This window comes from Cervus elaphus, chromosome 16, assembly GCF_910594005.1.
Source record: "Cervus elaphus chromosome 16, mCerEla1.1, whole genome shotgun sequence".
Taxonomy (NCBI): Eukaryota; Metazoa; Chordata; class Mammalia; order Artiodactyla; family Cervidae; genus Cervus; species Cervus elaphus.
Genome location: NC_057830.1, coordinates 27,352,469 through 27,373,528, shown reverse-complemented (window position 1 = coordinate 27,373,528; position 21,060 = coordinate 27,352,469). Strand labels below are relative to the sequence as shown.

Below are 21,060 nucleotides of genomic sequence, written 5' to 3'. Positions count from 1 at the left end.
ACAATAAGTTTTTTTTTTTAAGTTACTACATTTAGTATATAAAGAGCTGTAACATACTGACAAGACAATCCAAAAAGCAAAATTTATGAACAGTTTATAAAGACAACCTGCAAATTAGCAAAGTGGTAAAGGAACTTTTAAACAGGTATATCAATATGTCCATTAAAATAAAACGTTATCACTTTGAAATCATAAAATTCCTCAAGGTTAAAGAATAATAGCTACTTTTAATAGAGGGGAAGGGCACATTTTTATACTATTAGAAATATGAAATATTAGTAGTATTCAAGAGAAATCTTGCAACCTCTGTAAAAATAGGAAAACAATTCAATCCATCAATCTCATTTTTACAAGGGAAAAGAAGGCTCTGGTAGGTAAGAGCATGATTATGTTGTCCTCTAACCTGTTTTCTGTGCCACCTCTTGAGAATGGTGGATCAGTTTTCCTCGTGGCAAAACTGTCAATAAACAGTGGCAAGTGGTTGGAAAAAATATGGCATGTCCACACCATGGGCTCTTCAGTTGGTTAAAAGTACTATTGAGTGCAAAAGATGCAAAAATGCATGTATAATTCTATATTAAGATAATGAAAACACACATATGTGTGCACAAATAACATATTAATGTGTCCATATGTGATCATGTGTAAAAAGAAAAATATAAGAAGCTCATCAACATTGCTTATCTGTTGACAGACTGTTGATGGCTGGAGTTACTAAGAATGGAGAAAGTATAAAATTCAAGAGACAAAATATGTCACACTTAATAAAGTTTTGCATGTATGCATATGTGTGTGTTTAATTAAATGAGAGGCAATTTTTGGACTGGCCTATTTATCCCCATTTGTTCTACAGACATGAGCATGAAAACAAAGCAATAAACAAGATGAAAAATTGCTTCTAGAGGAAGACTTCTTCCACTGTATCAAATATATAGTTTCCTCCTAGTATTAATTTTGTGGCATACTTTTCTTAGTTATTTATCTATTGTCAGTAAGGTGTAACTCATGGACAAAGACATATACAAATTACAATAATCATAGGGCCTCTCTATTGTGTATGCTTAGTCACTCAGTTATGTCCAACTCTTTGCATCCCCATGGAGAGTAGCCCACCAGGCTCCTCTGTCCAGGGGGATTCTCCAGGCAAGCATACTGGAGTGGGTTGCCATGCTCTCCTCCAGGGGGTCTTCCAAACCCAGGTCTCCTGCACTACAGGTGAATTCTTATCTATCTGAGCCACCAGGGAAGCCTTTTTAAAAATATAATTATAAATTATATAAATTATAAATGAATAATTTCTAATTCTGACTTGTGTGAGAAAACGTTCTCACTTTTAAGAAATAGACAATTTTACTTGTGTATAAATACAGAATACTGAAAACTGATTTATGAAAGAAAATATTCCCATATTTAGTGCATTAATCTTCCTCTAACAGAAATTTTCTGATAACTTCCAACTGTGGACTTTTCTAGTTATTGCTTTTATAGGTTTTTCCCTCCAAAATGAGTTTCTCTAATGAAGTATAATTTGTGAATGCACTTCAACTCAAATTTAATCAGACAAAGTACTCCCCCCTATGAATTATCTGATGCATAAATATTGGTTTGAGTGAAAGCTTTCTCATACTTACTGAATTGACAGAACAAGATTCTTTTTTGAAAAATTAACATAAACTGCACTTTAATTTAAAAATTTGTATTTTAAGCTGTCTTAAAATAGTTTTGCTGTAAATACAAATAAACTGTATAACAGTACTATCATAAAAAGATATGGCTAACTCACACTACTTTCCCTAGTCAAGTCTGTACCCTACATCTCCCTCAATCAGTTTATACTGACCTTGGGATTTACCTACTTAAGATTTAGTTCTCATATTCCACTGATAATTTTCCATCATCCATTCCTCAGTTAATTCCTAAGTATCCTTTGAGATACAGGGAGGCCCACAAAACAGTCTTCCTTTGTCCTAGGAATTAACAGTATGTTTACAAAAGGAAAAGTGTCTCTTTTTTGGGGGGGAGGGTCTTAGTAATAAATAACTGTATTTTTTTAAATGTATCTTGGAATAAAAAGGTTGAAAATCATCTTTCTGGGTTGACCAAAAAGTTCATTTATGTTTTTCCATACTATCGCATGGAAAAACAAACATTTTGGCCAACTCAATATTTTTAAGTCACTGACTTCGACACCAGTTTTCATTAACTTAATCTTCTATTAATCATCCAAAGAAAATAAAAACATACTCTCAAAAAAGAAATCTAAGAGACTCCTTGCCAATCTCCTCCTTTTGCTAAAGTTTGACAGTCACTATAATAAAATTTTATACCACCAGAAGTAATGTTCTCACATTAGTTTATAAAGTGTTTAACACAAGAGTGAATGAAAATTTCTAGCAACAAAAATTGGGAGTAAAAACTATAGTTTTTCCAGTAGTCATGTACAGATACGAGAGCTGAACTATAAAAAAGACTGAGCACCAAAGAATTGATGCTTTTGAACTATGGTGCTGGAGGATTCAATCTTGAGAGTCCGTTGGACAACAAGATCAAACCAGTCAATCCTAAAGAAAACCAACCCTGAAGATTCATTGGAAGGACTGATCTGAAGTTGAAGTTCTAGTACTTTGGTCACTTGATATGAAGAGCTGACTCACTGGAAAAGACCCTGATGCTGGAAAGATTGAAGGTAAAAGGAGAATGGGTTGACAGAGATGGTTAGCTAGCATCACTAACTCAATAGATATGAATTTTAGCCAATTCTGGGAGATAATGGGAGAGAGTGGAGCCTGGTGTGCTATAGTCCCTGGAGTTGCAGAGAGTGGGACATGAGTGAACAACAACCACAACAAACTTAGTATGTAATAAATAAGTAGAGAATGCATTAACAAAATTGGAAGGAAAGAATTCTAGGTTTTAAAACTCACTTTCTTAATTTGTCTCCAGAAAAAGAAATCATTTAAAAAGTAGAGGTTTCTGTAAAAGACAGTGAGAATCCAGAGTGCCTAATCTGTAACCTATGGCTAACTTTCATGATCTCAGAACCAGCTATAGTGTAACAGATAATCTTTGGGGCTGCTGCTTACATTATTGATCACTTTTGGGATATAGTCTGGGAGCACTTTATACCTCTTGGGCATGAGTTACCTACTGCCATGGTAGGGAATTAATAAACAAGGAAACATGTTTGTTATCTAAAGATGCCTGTGAATATTCAGGTAAGTCTGTGGTTTTTGCCAACCTGGAAGTCAAATTATAAATTTTAAACTTATTAATCCAAATTTCCATACACTAATAAACATTGTAAGCTATAAATAATAGTGACATCCCAAAGAAAAGAAAAAAGTAGAGTCCATCTTTGTATCTTTAATGTCAATTTTCACAAAAACTTCTAGATTCTTTTTATTATACATCTGAATTGTCTATACTGTTGCCTTGATTTCAGTGTCCATAGAGTGCTTGGACAATGAAAAATTTTCTTGGAAATCTACTCAAGAAATTCCTTTGGTCAACATTGAATATTTTTGCTATATAGGGCATGAACAACTCAACAGCCCTGATTTATAAAGCTGCTTATCCAAAACGTGAAATAAGAACTATTGCCAAGTCATCTCCTTGCACATGTACTATTATTTGCAGGTGCTTAAAAATCCCAGTATCTGTCAAGTAAACAAACATGCCATTAATCACTGCTTAAACACTTTCTCCAAAGTGTCTGCCCATACGTATAAAACTGGACATAAGCTATGAGATTCCGATATCCATACTTCTGACTAGATAGAGGAAAATTTACTTTGGTTACCTCTTGCTTTTTAGTCAAGCTATATATCCTCACAACTTTGTATCCCTACCCCATGATTGTGGCACCGGGCATTCTACTCCCTCAGTATTAGATTTCTGATGTACACTGAATTGTGTTTTCCAATTAAAGTCTTTCCTAAAGTCACTAGATTTATAAGGTTTCTGTTTAGTATGAATTTTCTGGTGTTTAATAAGATTTGATCTGATGGAGAAGGCCTTTCCACATTCAGTACACATATAAGGTTTCTCTCCTGTGTGAATTCGGTGATGTTCAAGGAGTTGTGACTTCTTAATAAAGCCCTTCCCACAATCACTGCATTTATAGGGTTTCTCTCCAGTATGAATTCTCCTATGTCGATTTAAATGTGACTTCTGGATGAATGACTTCCCACATTCAGTACAAATATAAGGTTTCTCTCCTGTATGAATTCTCTGATGCATAATGAGTGTTGATTTTCGTGCAAAGGCTTTCCCACATTCACTACACTCATAATGTCTTTCTCCAGTATGAGACTGCTGATGTATATGGAGGCCTGACTTTCGAGTGAAGGCTTTTCCACAGTCATCACATTTATAGGGTTTCTCGCCAGTATGAATTTTCTGGTGTGTAAAGAGATTTGATCTGTCCGTGAAAGCCTTTCCACATTCAGCACATCTGTAGGGTTTCTCTCCTGTGTGAATTTGCTGATGTACATGAAGTTGTGACTTCTTTGTGAAAGATTTCCCACAGTCACTGCATTCGTAAGGTTTCTCTCCAGTATGAATTCTCTCATGTGTAATAAAATGTGACTTGTGGAAGAAGGCCTTCCCACATTCAGTGCAAACATAGGGTTTTTCTCCTTTATGAATTCTCTGGTGCATACTCAGTGTTGACTTCTGAATAAATGCTTTCCCACATTCATTGCATTCATAATGTCGCTCTCCAGTGTGACATTTCTGATGTATCCTGAGCCGTGACTTCCAGGTGAATGATTTCCCACAGTCACTGCATTTATAGGGTTTCTCTCCAGTATGAATTTTTTGATGTTTAATGAGATTTGACCTGTCAGTAAAGGCCTTCCCGCATTCAGTACATATATAGGGTCTCTCACCAGTATGAATTTTCTGGTGTATAATGAGATTTGTCCTGTGAGTGAAGATCTTCCCACATTCTGAACATATGAAGGGATTCTCCCCTGTGTGAATTCGCTGATGCACATGGAGTTGTGACTTCTTTATAAAGGACTTCCCACAGTCATTGCATTCATAAGGTTTCTCTCCAGTATGAATTCTCTCATGTGTAATAAAATGTGACTTTCGGATAAAGGCTTTCCCACATTCAGTACATACATATGGTTTTTCTCCTGTGTGAATTTTCTGATGCATACTTAGTGTTGATTTTCTTGTGAAAGATTTTCCACACTCAATACATTCAAAGTGCTTCTTGCCAGTATGAGCTTTTTTGTGTATACTGAGATTTGAATTGTTAGAGACATTTTTTCCACATTCACTGTAATCATAGGGGTTTTTTCCTCCAGTAGGAATTCTCTGGAGTCTGAACAGATCTAACTTCTTGATAAAGGCTTTTCCATGTGCACTGCATTTATAGTCAGTCTCCTCAGTATGAGGAGTTTTCTCATGGCTTGAGTTGGAAAATTTCTTCCCAGATTCAGTGCCTACGTAGGGTTTTTCTCTTGTATAAACATGAGGCACAGCAAATTGGGACTTCTGAGTGAAGATCATCTCACATTTGGTGCACTCATGATGTTTCTCTTCAGTGTAAATCCTTTGATGTGCAAAAAGGTGTGTCTTATGGGTGGAGAGTTTTACACAATCAGAGAATAAATGGAAGTCCTCCCCAGCATGATGTTTTTGATGCTGAATGAGAGCTTGCTTACTCAGAAGTTTCTTACATTGATTATATTCACAAGCATTCATTTCTGTATGAGAATTCATAAGGGTAAAAGTATTAATATATCCAATAATCTTATCAAAATTTTCTGTTGCACTGTTTCCATTACAATTACATAAGCTTACAATAGGCTTCAAACTCTTTTGAAATGAGTTACAGTAATGGAGTCTTTTTCTTGAAGGAACAAGGTTTGTGTTTACATGAAATTTTTTCCCAATGTCTTTATTATAGTCACAGTTCCCCTTATTAGCTAGTATATCCTTGTTGGTGAAGATGATAGGACTTAAATGTTTGTTCTGGTTTTCCTTTTCTCTTCTTGTCTGTTTATCATCTTGCCAAAATTCTTCTAAAATGGAATATAGGTCATCTCTTGGGAAGACATGTATTCCCTCAAACCAGACTGAAACATCTTCAGATAGTCCCTGTTGTGATGTTCCAAAACCAATATCCTGATCTAAAAAATAAAATACACAAAGAACAGTTAGCAAAACACAGAAGGGATGATAGAGTGGATACAAGGTGAACACAGAGAAATGGGAGAGGTTCTATATAAATGTAATAACAAATATAGATAAATATATAAAATGAGAATAAATATGTATAATAATCTTTTTATATGAAATAATATGCAATAATAAAATAAGGCCTTACATTACATTTACTGTCTGATAAACAATAGAATTTAGGTGTCTCAGGCATTGTTCTAACTCATTTAAACATCAACATAACCTTTTGCTATTAATGTTATTATTGTCCTACTTTACAGATGAGGAAACTGAGCCACAGAAGAGTTAAGTAATGTGCCCAAATCAAATGCTTAGTAATTGGGGAAGACAAGATTCAAACTGAAATATGCTGTTCTGAACATGTAGCAGAACTAATAATAGGTGTTAGAAGAACAAAGTGACAAACCATGTGGCTAAAAAATATTTCTGAGTCTAGATTCTTACTCTCCTTCATCTATAAATCCTAATCTCTCTGCTTTCTCTATTCCCTATTAACCACTGTGCCCCAAATACAAATTTACTTATATACAGAAATCTATCATAGCCTCAGTCATCCTGAATTAGCTTTACCATTACAAACAGTAAATATATATCTATGATTCAATTCTTTATGCCTGGTTTTGGGGTGCAGATACACACATTTAATAAGGAAGAATATAACAGCAAAAAGGGCCAACTCTGAAGCAGAGACAGAAGCTGTTCATTAAAATCTGTCCCCTTCCTTCAGCAGTGTTAAGCTTGTAGCCAAGCATGTGTCTGTCTCAAAACAACAGGCATATACAGCCTCATTTGTAGGTAAATCCAGGTAATTCACTTATCACCATTCAAATGAGAGCAGGAATTATATTTGTTGTAATCAGGTCAATGTTTTAAGGAAGTAAGTGTGTCTTCCATAACTCTCTTCCCACTGGCTATATTACAAACTTGATAGCTCAGTTCTCTGTTGCTGGTGATGCCCGAGACAAAAGATTAGAAAACTACAGCCCTCAGGCTAAATCCAGGGCAGGTTAATGTTTATGTTCTCTAAGTCACTGTTTCTTGGGGTCTATCAATGACAGGAGGTGGGTTTTACTCCAATATGCCATTCTTACCTACAATAAGAATCACTAATATCCCCAACTGTGGAATAGTGTATAACACATAGCAGAGTCAGTTCTGATGAGGTGGATGAACCTATAATCTATTATACAGAGTGAAGTGAGTCAGAAAGAGAAAGATAAATATTGTATTCTAATGCATATATACAGAATCTAGAAAAATGGTTCTGAAGAATTTATTTACAGGGCAGCAATGGAGAAACAGACATAGAGAATAAACTTATGGACACAGGGAGAGGGGAGGAGAGGGTGAGATGCATAGAAAGAGTAACATGGAAACTTACATTACCATGTGTAAAATAGAGAGCCAATGGGAATTTGCTATATGGCTCAGGAAACTCAAACAGGGGTTCTGTATCAATCTAGAGAGGTGGGATGGGGAGGGAGATGGGAGGGAGTTTCAAAAAGGAGGGGATATATGTATACTTATGGCTGATTCATGTTGAGGCTTGACAGAAAACAACAAAATTCTGTAAAGCAATTATCCTTCAATAAAAAAAATTTTTTTAAGACATAGTAAAAAAAAAAAAGTAAAAAAAAATTAATAAAGTAAAAATAAATAAAGACAATAGATTCTCAGTAAATACCTATATAAAAATCAGATTACTCTTTAATATAGACACAGTCTAACCTTGTATCCATTTCATTCTATCTCCAGGACCTTATAATGTTTGTAATATCCCCAAACACATTCTTTTAACTTTTATATTTTTGAGCTTCCCATGTGGCTGGCGCTAGTGGTAAAGAACCCACCTACCAATCCAGGAGATTTAAGAGACGTGGGTTCAATCCTTGGATTGGGAAGAAGCCCTGGAGAAGGAAATGGCAACTCATTGCAGTATTCTTGCCTGGAGAATTCCATGGACAGAGCCTGATGGGCTATACAGTCCATGGGGTTGCATAGACTTGGACATGACTGAAGTGACTTAACACATATTACAGTTTTACTCACACATATTAATGTTTTCATTAAGCCTGAGGACCTCTAATATTAGATTCCTAAACATGGCTTTCATCTTTTGCAACTTTTCACTTTCTTTAGTTTATAAACCCACTGCTATGCCTGACAGCATTTACATTATTATTGATGATGTTCAATGTAAAAAATTTGCTCCTGTGGTAAAAAGTTTAATTATTCATAATTCTTCTGTCACAAACTGAATTACCAATTCAATAAAATACAAAGTCATAATTCAGGCCAAAAAAAATGAATGTATGTAAGCTAACTTTCCACCAGTCACTAAAGTCTATTTTATTACTGAATCTAAACATATATTCTTTTCCTTTTCTCCACTAAGCTTCCTTTTCCTGATACTTTATTCCTTTCCAAATTCATTTCCTTCATGGATCATTTAGGGTTCTAGGCTCTGAAAATGAATTTCAAACCTCAGAAAAACTCTAGGAAGGCTCTCTTTTCTCTTAACTTAAAAATAAACACAGATATTCTGAGCCTTACAAAGTCATATTTAATCGGCATAGATGTGCACAATAATAAATGCTTAATGCTCAAAGCCTTAAATTTTAAACATTTCTTTCAGTTGTCTTCCCTTCCCAATTACAATTATTGGTCCTTCAAATTACTCTTAGCAGAAAAAATTTCAAATCCCTCTGAAATAGAGCAAAATAACTGTTTCTGCCTATCACCTAAAGAATTTAATTTCACTAAATATTCTCTAGAGAAACATTTTTGAAATAGGTAAAACACTCTGTTGTCATTCCAATTAATGTCATTTTCTCTCTGTTTTTGTGGGTCAGAGAGTTAGAAAAGGGAAAAAGCAATGTATGCTGTAATAGGTCCAATAAAAGATGTAAGTGAAACATGAGAGCAAAGTATAAGTATGTAGATTATCTGAATAGGCAGACAGATCAGAAAATAAAGGGTCAGATACAGGGAAATAATTAAAGAAAATGTTAAAATGAAGCAAACATGATTATGGAAACTAAACAAAGATAAATGTGAATTGCAAATATGAGGCATGTTCTTCCTTTAGTTTATTAATCTATTGAGAGAAGAATTTCTCATATGTTAGGTAATATTTTGGATCATATAGCTACGACAAGATAAGCACAATATTTTAACCAGTAGCACCTAGGAAAAAAATTTTTTTAAGAAGAACCAGCACATCAAAACAGGGTTAGAATAATTCAAGCATAAGTAAATTTAGACATGGTTTTAGGTTTTACTTTTCACTGGAAAGTAAAAGGAGGAGGGCATCTAAATGATAACTTTCTAAAAGAGAAAAACTAGTAGAAAGAGCATAAAGAATTGTTTGAGAAGATGAATCACAGGGAAAAGCAAAAATATGACAACATTAAAACAATAAACAACAATAAAATATGACAACATTTAGAAAGGTGTGCCACTTGCTTTAGCATGCTGCATTGTAACTGCTCTTCCTTCACACAAGTAGCTGCCTGATGGGCCCTTATATGCATAAGGTATCAATTGTTCCCCTGAGAGCGTTATACAATGAGAGTCAATCTGATCTGTTTCCTTAATTCTGGTGTCAGTCATGGTTTATGCCAGAACTGAGACAAATGATTCAATTTGAGACACATACATAGGTCTTAAGCCACTTTAAGGAGGGCCTAGTCCTTTATATCTGTCCCAGAATACCAACTATAACTTCCAACTTCAATTGGTTAAATATATGACATAGACTTGTGGGAATCAGCAAATGCAGCATAAAGGAGCACAGCTCAAAGTATGTACTCAGCAGCAGGCAGAAAAACCAGAGTACAAGAGAAGAAAGACCCCCTTGGTGGTGGTCATCATCCAAAGATCCTGCTTACTAAACAAACTGTTAAGTCACCTGCAGAGGAGCAATGGACTCCCACACCAAACTTGGTTCAGATGTCAAGAGTGATGATTTGACACATAACCAATAAGATAAGATAAGAAAAAGTTCATTACTCATTTAATGAGGCTTTTGAAGGGAAAGCTCCCAAGCAGGTCTAAAAGTGGCTTATGAGAGTGAGAAAAGGAAACTGGCTTGGGTTTTTTATAGTAGTTTGGGGATGGTGCTAAGCTGACTGATACAGAGCAACTTCCCACTAGCACTAATGGAGAGAGCATCTGGGTTGTCTTGTAGTCTGCCCAGATGTGGGGCAGAAGATGAAGAGAGAGTGGTGAAGTTTGGAAGGTGTCAGTAGTCAAATACCAAAAATGAAATCAGAATCTATTACAAGGTACATGATAAGATGTTCAATACATGTTGTTATTAGAAAAACACAAATTAAAACAAATAGAAATTAAAATCCACTAGATTATGAGAAATTATTAGAAATATGGGCAGGCATGTGGAGAAACTGATGCCTTTGTATGTTTAGAGGATTTTAGACCAATACATCCAATCTAGAAAACAATATAGTTATACTTAGTGAAATAAAGCATTAGTATATTCATTAATAAAACACTCCCACTACTCTTCCTCAAGAAATTCTTGTTTCCTATAAGAATAGTTCTTGAAGAAATTTATTATAGTACTAGCTATAGTAGCTAGAAAGCTGGACAAGTAAATGTGGCATATATATATGTATATACTATGGAATGTATGCATCAATTAGAAGCAATGAGCTAGAAAAACAGTGTAACATGAACCAATTTAGTGCTGAGAGGAAAAAATAAACTAAGTAGGATATATAGCACAGTACCATTTTTTTTTAATGAACAATAACTGCTTTTATTTAAATATGAACTGGAGATTAATACCACAAAAGACATGTTCACTGGATGAGATTTATGGTGTAGTTATTTCTTGGTGTATATTCAAAATAGTCTTTTTTATTTTATTTTATTTTTTTTTCATTTATTTTTATTAGTTGGAGGCTAATTACTTTACATTATTGTAGTGTTTTTTGTCATACATTGACATGAATCAGCCATGGATTTACATGTATTCCCCATCCCGATCCCCCCTCCCACCTCCCTCTCTACCCTATCCCTCTGGGTCCATTTTTAGAAATTAAAATGACCAACAATTTAAATTTTACAAATACCCGACAAATTCAAGAATAAATTGCAAGCAAACATATAAAATACAGTAGAGCAACTGCCTCTGGGAAGAATAAAAATGAGTAGGGAGTGAGGATTAAAAGGGATAAATAAAAAAATAAAATAAAACTTAAAAAAAAATTGTAAAATAGGGGATTCCCTGGCTATCCACTGGTTAGGACTCAGTTTCCACTGCAGGGCATGACGGTTCAATCCCTGGCCGGAGGAACTAAGATCCCTCATGCTGCAGGGTGTGGACCAAAAAAAAATTACAAAAGGATTAAAATAAGAAGCTATCCCCAAATGTAAGTAATGGAAATCTCAAAGCCAACAGTTGAGGGAGAGGCATGGGGGATGACATAATATGGCCATCTCTAGATGACAATTCTGAAGCACCTTAAGGGAAAAGAAAGAAAATGAAGGGAAATAAGCAGGTGAGTGACCCAAAATAATTTTTTTAAGGCAATTTTATGAGTACCTGAATGTGTAAGGAAAGGATTTAAGACATTGACAGATTAAAAAAAAATTTTTTTTAATACTATAAAAAGGGAGAAAAAGCAAAACAAAAGAAAAAGGATCCTACAGCCAATGTACCAGTAACTGTAGCATATCCCTCTTAAAGAGTCAAGCAAAGAAGACACTGATATTGGAAGGGGCCTTAAGTGGGAATGGCATTTAGATGTCTTAACAGACCAATACCAGCTCTATCCATGCAGTTTCAAAAGTTCAGAATGTCAGAGAAATATCATATTAAAAGCACTTCAAAGTTGCCAAACTCTGCCAGTAAAACTGTGATTTGGTTATACAATCTCCTATGATTTTGGTTCCTACTCACCTAGACAGCTCTGGCTTGAGGTTTTATCATTCCACATAAATGGTTCTTCTCCCCACTCCAAGTTGAAAATGACTTCTGGTTTGGGAACTTGACATCCTGATGATAAGAAACAACAAAGCCCTCCATTTACTTTTCAGAAAAGTTCATGGAGAACAGAAGTATATTCTTAATGTCCAAAAGAGATGGTTAAGAACATAGAACAAAATAAGGACAAAACTATTACACACTTCAGATGTCCTACAGTCTTTAGAAGTCCCACATACCTTAGAAACACCAGATTTCATAAATCCCACTGAAGAAAAAAAAAAAAAAACACTCAATTAGATACAGCCTTACCCAGCAGAGCTGTGCTTACCCACTGAGATCAAGTTGAAATAGTTCTCCAGCATTACATCCCTGTACAGACTTTTCTGAGCAAGGTCCAATTGTTGCCACTCCTCCCTGCTGAAGTCTACAGATATATCTTTGAAAGACACTGATCCCTGGAAAAACACGTGTTTATTCAATGAAAAGCATCAGGACGGTAGGATAAGAGCAAGATATTTATGAACTTATTTTTAACAATTTTTAACCTGATACAACATATAAGATTCTCACTAAATACCTAAATTTGACATTATTATTTCAAGGAAAAAATAAATATTAAAAGTATCAGGTCATTCTTTCTGTGGCTCTAGTAATATGGGGTTTTGTTTTTATCTGTGTGCTGGTTACAAAAGAATAAACTGAAAACTCATCAAGCTGCAAACCTGATTTCTGCATTCTTTTCCATGTATGCCATATTTCATTAGCACTTCACTTAGAAAAGCAATGCTTTTTCAGATATAAAATCAGAAGCACAAGCAACCAAAGAAAAACTAGATAAATTGGACTTTATCAAAATTTAAAACTTTGTGCTAAAAAGAATACCATTAAGAAAGTGAAAAGATAAGGGAATTTGCTGGCAGTCTGGTGTTAGGTCTCTGCACCACCACTTCAGGGGGCACGGTAGGGGAACTAAGATCCCCATGCTATACCCAATGGCCAAAAATGAAAAATAAACAAACAAAAATAACAACAATTAAAAAAAAACAGAGCTAACAAAAAGTAAATGTTTACTTAGAAAAGAAAGTAAAAACAACTCAAAGACTAGGGGGAAATGTCTGCAATTATACATCTGATAAAGGACTTGTGTAAAGAATATATAAAGAACTCTTACAACTCAATAAAAAGATAGGTGATGCAATTAAAAATGGACCAAGGGGACTTCCCTGATGATCCAGTGGCTAAAACTCCATGCTCCCAATGCAGGGGGCCTGGGTTCAATCCCCAGTCAGGGAGCTAGATTCCACATGCTGTAACAAAAGATCCTGGATTCTGCTACAAAGTTCGAACATCCCTCGGGCCACAGCTAAGACCTGGCACAGTCAAATAAACAAATAAATGGACCAAGAAGAATATATATATCTCCAAAGGAGATACACAAATGGCCAAAAAGCACAAAAGGTTCTCAATACAGGTCAATATAGTCAAAAGGGATATCAAAATTCAAAGAAATACCCCCTTCAAATTCACTAAGATGATTATAAAATAAAAAATGCTCTGCTTGTGTGTATTGGTATTTTTATTATTTTTGTAGCAAAATAATAAATGAAATTAAATCTTGAATTCTGAAATTTAAAAAATGCTCCAATCATTAGTTATTAGTCATCAGGAAAATGCACCTATTAGGATGGCTATAATAATAAAAAACAAAAGGACACATAATATCAAGTACCAGTGGGGAAGTGGAGAAATTGGAACCCTCATATAGTAAAGGTGGGAATATAAAACAGTCTGGCACTTCCTCAAAAGGAGTAAGTAATATGAGCTAACGGTTCCACTTCTTGGTATATACCCAAGAGAAATCAAAACATTCATTCACATAAAACTTATATAGAAATGTTCATAGTAGCATTATTCCTAATAGTCAAAAACAGAAACAACCCAGGGTATCAACTAATGATGAATTTCAAAATGTGGTATATTCAAAGAAGAGATTATTCAGCCATAGAGAGGAATGAAATACTGATTTATGCTACACCGTATATGAATTTTGAAAATATTATGCTAAGTGAAATAAGCCAATCACAAAAGACCACATAGTATATGATTCCATTTACATGAGATGTCCAGGACAGGCAAACCTATTAGGACAGAAAGAAGATTGCTGGTTGCCCAGGAATGGGGTAATGAAAGGATGTGGTGGGGAGGGAGGTAGCAACAGCTAAAAGGTATGACTTTGGATAGGGGAGGAAAGAAAGTATTCTAAAACTGGATAAAGATTGCACAACTCCATGAATATACTAAAAATGACTGAATGTACACTTTAAATGGACAGTACATATGATATGTTTAGGTGACCCTTTTGAGGCACTGTCATAATCCAGATGGCATATAAGAGTTTGTGACAGTCCAGGGTTTCTTCCAGCAATAACTATACATGCCAGATGAAATACTGAAACTATCTATTTGAAAATACTGGAAGCAGTTAGGTGCTAAGACTCTACAGACAACATTTAAGGTAACCACTTTTACACTAGGAGTATTTATCAATTCTGGGTGTGGTAAAAGGTGAAAACCCAGGCTTTGAACCAGTAGAAGGCTAAAGTTGGGTGATAGAGAAACCAGAATTCAAACACATGGACAGTTTTTCCCCTAAGACGTCTGCCAAATTCTAGGGCTGTATGAGCAGAAGACTAAACACTTAAGCAGATAGCCTCTGAAAAGCAAGGCAAAATGTTAGTAGTCTGGTAAGAAAACACTGTCGGCACCTATCAAGAGGAGGGTCCACAGAGGGCAAACTGGGCTCTCAGCTAAAAATCCTGGATGGTCAGAGTGAACCAGAGGTAGACTATTATCAGGGCTTCAACTTGGTCCTGATTCAACACAACACTGTGCCTGACTAGACAAAGGTGTTGCTATCTATCTGCTAAGGGAAACAAGAATCCTCTCCCGAGAAAGTTTGTTATTGTTCAGTCACTAAGTCGTGTCTGACCCTTTGTGACCCCATGGACTGCAGCAAACTAGGCTTCCCTGTCCTTTGCTATCTCCTGGAGTAGTGCTCAAACTCATGTTCATTGAGTCAATGATGCCACCCAACCATCTCATCCTCTGTGGTTCCCTTCTCCTCCTGCCCTCAGTCTTTCCCAATGAATATTCAGGATTGATTTCCTTTAAGATTGACTGGTTTGATCTCCTTGCAGTGCAAGGGACTCTCGAGAGTCTTCTCTACCACCACCACCACTCAAAAGCAACATTCTTTGGTGCTCAGCCTTCTTTATGGTCCAACTTTTACATCCATATGTGACTAATGGAAAAATCACCACTTTGACTATTTGGACCTTTGTTGGCAAAATAATGTCTCTGCTTTTTAACACACTGTCTAGGTCTGTCATAGCTTTCCTCCCAAGGAGCAAGTGGCTTTTAATTTCAAGGTTTCAGTCACCATCTGCAGTGATTTTGGAGCCCAAGAAATAAAATCTGTCACTGTATCCATTTTTTCTCATCTATTTGCCACGAAGTGATAGAACCACATGCCATGATCTTAGTTTTTTGAATGTTGAGTTTTAAGCCAGCTTTTTCACTCTCCTCTTTCACCTTCATCAAGAGGCTCTTTAGTTCCTCTTTGCTTTCTGCCAATAGGGTGGTGTCATCTGCATATCTGAGGTTATTGATATTTCTCCCAGTAATCTTGATTCCAGCTTGAGCTTCATCCAGCCCAGCATTTTGTATGATGTACTCAACATATAAGTTAAATAACTGAGAAAGATACCATAATCTAGATCCTTGACAATGCTTTTTATGTGTTTTGATACCATAAAAGAAATGCCTATCAAAAAACAGAACAAACTATCTAAAACCAGAGGGAAAAAAATTCAATAGAAACAGTCTTACAAGATTTTGGAGTTAGATGAAAAGGTGGAGAATTTCATCAGAGAAATGGAACTTATACTAAAAAAAAAAAAAATGAAAATTGAAAAATTCAGTATCTAAAATTAAGAACTGAGAGGGGTTTAATAGCATAATAACAGAATTACTGAAATGGAAGACTAGCAAACAGAAGACATCCAAACTGAACCACAGAGGTTTTTTAAATAAAAATAAGCACAAGAGCACGTGATGTATCACATGTACGACACCTTGGAAAGGAAAAACATATTGTTGTCTGAGACAATAAAGAGGAAGAATATGAGGCAGAAGCAAAATTTGAAAAGGAAAGGTGAATGACATCAACTCAAAGACTCAAAAAGTTTCTCAAATCCCACTTTATGAAACTGTAAATACTGACTATGCAAAAACAGTAATAATAATATCTTGTGAAGTTTAAAACATATGTAGAATTCAGATGCATAATAATGTAAAAATGAGAAGCAGTAAATGGAATTAAGATGTTTTAGCATCTATTAAGAAGGGGGTAAGATAATAATGAGTTAAAGATGAATATTATAATATCTAGGGAAACAAATAAAAGAATGCATCACAAACAAGTTAACAGAATAAAAATTAAAACTTTGACTAATCTAAAAGAAAGTCAAGAAAAGAGTTGGAAAATAGTATTAGACAGTTCAAATATGAAACTAATAAAACTGGATATAAATTCAAATGTATCAGTAATTGCATTAAATGTAAATAAACTAAACAATCAAGTTAACACCAAAGACTGAGACTTCCAGCTAAAAAATTTAGTAAGGTGCATTCTACCCTGTTCATCTTGCTAAACACCTAAAAACCTAGAAAAATATTCATATATAAAGCATCTATCCACACCCTTGACTTTCTCTCAAGAACATACTTTCCTACAGTGAAACTAATTATAGCATCTTTTGTAATCTTGATAGCCCCCAAATATCCCAAATCATCGAGTCTAGTTCCTTTTTGCTTAACAGCTCTTCCTTCAATCTATCACTTAATATTCATATTTTATTGTAAGCAGGAAAAAGAAATCATGTCACATCTTCAATCCTTTGCTTGAAATCACCTCAGAGAAAAACACAAGTCCATCCCTGACAAATCTGCTTTCTATATAACTACAGGACAAAATCCAGCTAAGCTTTCTGCTACTATATACCAGAGATGTTCCCTCCCCTACTTTCCAGTAACATATTTCTCAGTTCCTTCTGAGTCTTCACCAGAAGCACCTTTAACACCCGTATTCATGTCTGTTTAAAATAATGAGATATTCTCTAAAACAATATAGTTTTTTTCCTACTGTGCTCCTCACTTTCTTCTGATTTCTCTAGCAAAGTTAACAACAATATTTCTATTACCAGTCTGTTCAAGGAAATCTAGGCTCTTGCTATTATATGCTTCAAATTTTTTTACAGTTTTTATTCATTACCAAATTCCAAAGTCTTTTGACATTTTGGGGTATTTGTTACAGCATCATTCCATGTCCAGGTACCAAAATCTGTAATGGTTTCCTATTGCTGCTGCAACAAATTACTGCAAACTTAAAACAACACAAATTATTATCTGGATCTTTCTATCACATCCAGTAAGAAAAGGTGGGATGATTAAAGTAGAAAGAATGTCTTAAAATTTCTGAGTAAAAATGACTTACAATCTAGAATTAGCTATGAAATTACTGAGGGTCAAATAAAAATACTTTTGGACCTGCAAGGTCTCAAAAAACCTAATTCCCACACAATACTTTCTGGATAATATTCTCTAAAAATGAAAGCGTGAATGAAGAAAGAGCCAGAAAATAAGAGATCCAATGCTTGAGAGACATGAAAGGAATTCCTAGCAGCATGCCAAAGGAAGACCCCCCAGGTTAGTGCATGAGAATAAAATACAGAGCAACTTTGGTCATGTCAAGAACTCCAAGGGAAGTTTCTTTCAACTGCAGAAATAAATAGCCTGTATTCTGGAGCCAAATTGCTTGGTTTTTACTCGTGGTTTCACCACTTACTAGCAGTGCAACCCAGAGCAATTTACTTAACTTCTCTGGGGACCTACTTCCTTCTCTGTAAAATGAGGATAATGATTATAGATACCTCAAAGGGGATGTGATTAAATCATTTGAGAGAGAGATAGTGTCTACAATGCCTAGCATACAGTAAGCACTATCTTAATATTTATGATTGGTGTTAACTGTCATTATCTAGTATATTTTAACATATTGTAAAGATATTTATATACCTGGGAAGACTGTGGAGTTGATTTAGTGATCCAGATATGGAAAGTGAAACAAATGATTAAACCAAACAATAATTAATTCCAGGTAAAATAAAAAACAGTGCATAAAAGATAGAAGAAATGGTTCAACTGTGAATATAATTAAAATAAACATACTAATAATACAGTCTATCGATTTACCCCAAATTATGATATACGTATATTAGAAGGAGGGGAAGAAGAAATGTGCATATAAGTGTTGAAGCCTTAAGTATCTGAGAGTTAAATCTTTATTTTCCATTGTGCTAAGTCAGCAGATACTACCTAAAACTGAAAACCAAGAGGTACCAATGTAAACATGTGATTTAGACATAGGAATGTAAATACCAAAAGAATTAGTTTGATTGAGTTTAGAGTGATTACCTTTGAGAAGTTGGAATTTGAGGGATAAAGAAAAGTGAAAGGCAAGAAAGAAAGGGAGAAATACACCCAACTGAATGCAGAGTGCTAGAGAATAGGAAGGGGAGAGAAGAAGGCCTTCTTAAATGAACAATGCAAAGAAATAGAGGAAAACAATAGAACGGGAAAGACTAGAGACTTCTTCAAGAAAACTGGTAATAACTATCTATAGCTATCAAGGGAATAACTCATGTTAGGATGGGCACAATAAAGGACAGAAAGGAAAAGGACCTAACAGAAGCAGAAGAGATTAAGAAGAGGTGGCAAGAAAACACAGAAAAGCTATACAAGAAAGGTCTTAATGACCCAGATAACCACAAAGATGTGGTCATTCTCCTAGAGCCTAACATCTGGAGTGTGAAGTCAAGTGGGCCTTAGAAGCATTACTAAGAACAGACCTAGTGGAGGTGATGTAATCCCAACTAAGCTATTTCAAATCCTAAAGGATGATGCTGTACTCAATATGACAGCAAATCTGGAAAACTCAGCGGTGACCACAAGACTGGAAAAGGTCAGTTTTCATTCCAATCACAAAGAAGGGCAATGCCAAACCATGTTCAAACTATCATACTATTGCACTCATTTCACATGCTAGCAAGGTTATGCTCAAAATCCTTCAAGCTAGGTTTCAGCAGTTCATGAACCAAGAACTTCCAGATGTACAAGCTGGGCTTAGAACAGGTAGGGGAACCACAGTCCAGATTGCCAGCATTCACTGGATCATGGAGAAAGCAAGGGAATTCCAAGAAATATCTACTTCTGCTTCATGGTCTACACTAAACTGATTGTGTAGATCACAACAAACTGTGGAAAATTCTTAAAGACATGGGAGTACCAGATCACTTATCTGTCTCCTGAGAAATCTGTATGTAGATCAGGAAGCAATCATTAGAACCAGACATAGAACAACTGATTGGTTCAAAATTGGGAAAGGAATACAACAAGTTTGTTTACCCTGTGTGTATAACTTATATGCAGAGTACATTATGTGAAATGCTGGGCTGGATGAATCACAAGCTGGAATCAACACTGCTGGGAGAATTATCAACAACCCCAGATATGCAGATGATACCACTCTAATGGCGGAAAGTAAAGAGGACTAAAGAACCCCTTGATGAAGGTAAAAGAGATCGATAAAGCTGGCTTGAAACTCAACATCAAAAAGCTACAATCATGGCATCTGGTCCCATCACTTCACAGCAAATAGAAGGGGAAAAAGTGGAAACAAGGACAGATTTTATTTCCCTGGGCTCCAAAATCACTTTGGACAATGACTGCAGCCATGAAATTACAAGACGCTTGCTCCTTGGAAGGAAAGCTATGACCAACCTAAAGAGCATATTAAAAAGCAGAGACATCTGGAGAGGGAGGCGGGAGGGGGGATTGGGATGGGGAACACATGTAAATCTGTGGCTGATTCATGTCAATGTATGGCAAAAACCACTACAATACTGTAAAGTAATTAGCCTCCAACTAATAAAAATAAATGGGAAAAAAAAATAAAAAGCAGAGACATCACTTTACCAACAAAGGTCCTTTAGTCAAAGCTATGATTTTTCCAGTAGTCATAGACAGGTGGGAGAGTTGAACCGTAAAAAAGAGGGAGTGCCAAAGAACTGATGCTTTCGAATTGTAGAGCTGGAGAGACTCTTGAGAGTCCCTTTGACTGCAAGGAGATCAAACCAGTCAATCCTGAAGGAAATCAACCCTTAATATTCATTGGAAGGACTGATGCTGAAGTTCCAATACTATGGCCACCTGATGCAAAGAGATGACTCACTGGAAAAGACCCTGATGCTGGAAAGACTGAGGTCAGGAGGAGAAGCAGTCGACAGAGGATGAGATGATTAGCTAGCATCACCAACTCAATGGACATGAATTTGAGCCAACTCCAGGAAATAGTGAAGGACAGAGGAGACTGGTGTGCTGCAGTCCATGGGGTTACAGAGAGTCGGATATGACTTACTGACTGAAAAACAATAGCAACAAAACACCTAACCTTCTGAAACTGTTCCACAAAATTACAGATGTAGGAAAACTTCCAAACTCGTTCTCTGATGCCACCATCACGCTGTGATCAATACCAGACAAAGATACCACAAAAAAAAGAAAATTACAAGCCAATATCAATGAATGTAGAGGCATAAATCCTCAACATAATACTAACAATCCAAGTCTAACAATACATTAAAAAGATCATTCACTATGATCCAGTGGGATTCATGTACAGATGCAAGGATTTTTCAATATCTGCAAATCAATCAATGTGACACACAAACTGAAGGATAAAAACCATATGATTATCTCAATAGATGCAGAAAGACAAAATTCAGCACCTTTTT

At 35.5% G+C, this 21,060-nt stretch overlaps 1 protein-coding gene across 7 annotated transcripts in view; it reads right to left on the bottom strand.

The window, feature by feature from the left end:
* Positions 1 to 3,343: 3,343 nt before the first annotated feature.
* ZNF484 (zinc finger protein 484) overlaps positions 3,344 to 21,060 on the bottom strand; it is a 33,606-nt gene continuing 15,889 nt past the window's right edge. For 6 of the 7 annotated variants that reach the window (XM_043927824.1, XM_043927822.1, XM_043927825.1 and 3 more), the window contains 3 exons: positions 12,477 to 12,603; positions 12,122 to 12,217; positions 3,344 to 6,143 (listed from right to left, as the gene is read on the bottom strand). In XM_043927824.1, the coding sequence (XP_043783759.1) occupies positions 3,829 to 6,143; positions 12,122 to 12,217; positions 12,477 to 12,603 (2,538 nt within the window). In that variant the 3' untranslated portion in view covers positions 3,344 to 3,828. Of the gene's footprint in view, positions 6,144 to 12,121; positions 12,218 to 12,384; positions 12,414 to 12,476; positions 12,604 to 21,060 lie in introns of all 7 variants that reach the window. The other variant, XM_043927828.1, reaches the window with a different exon arrangement.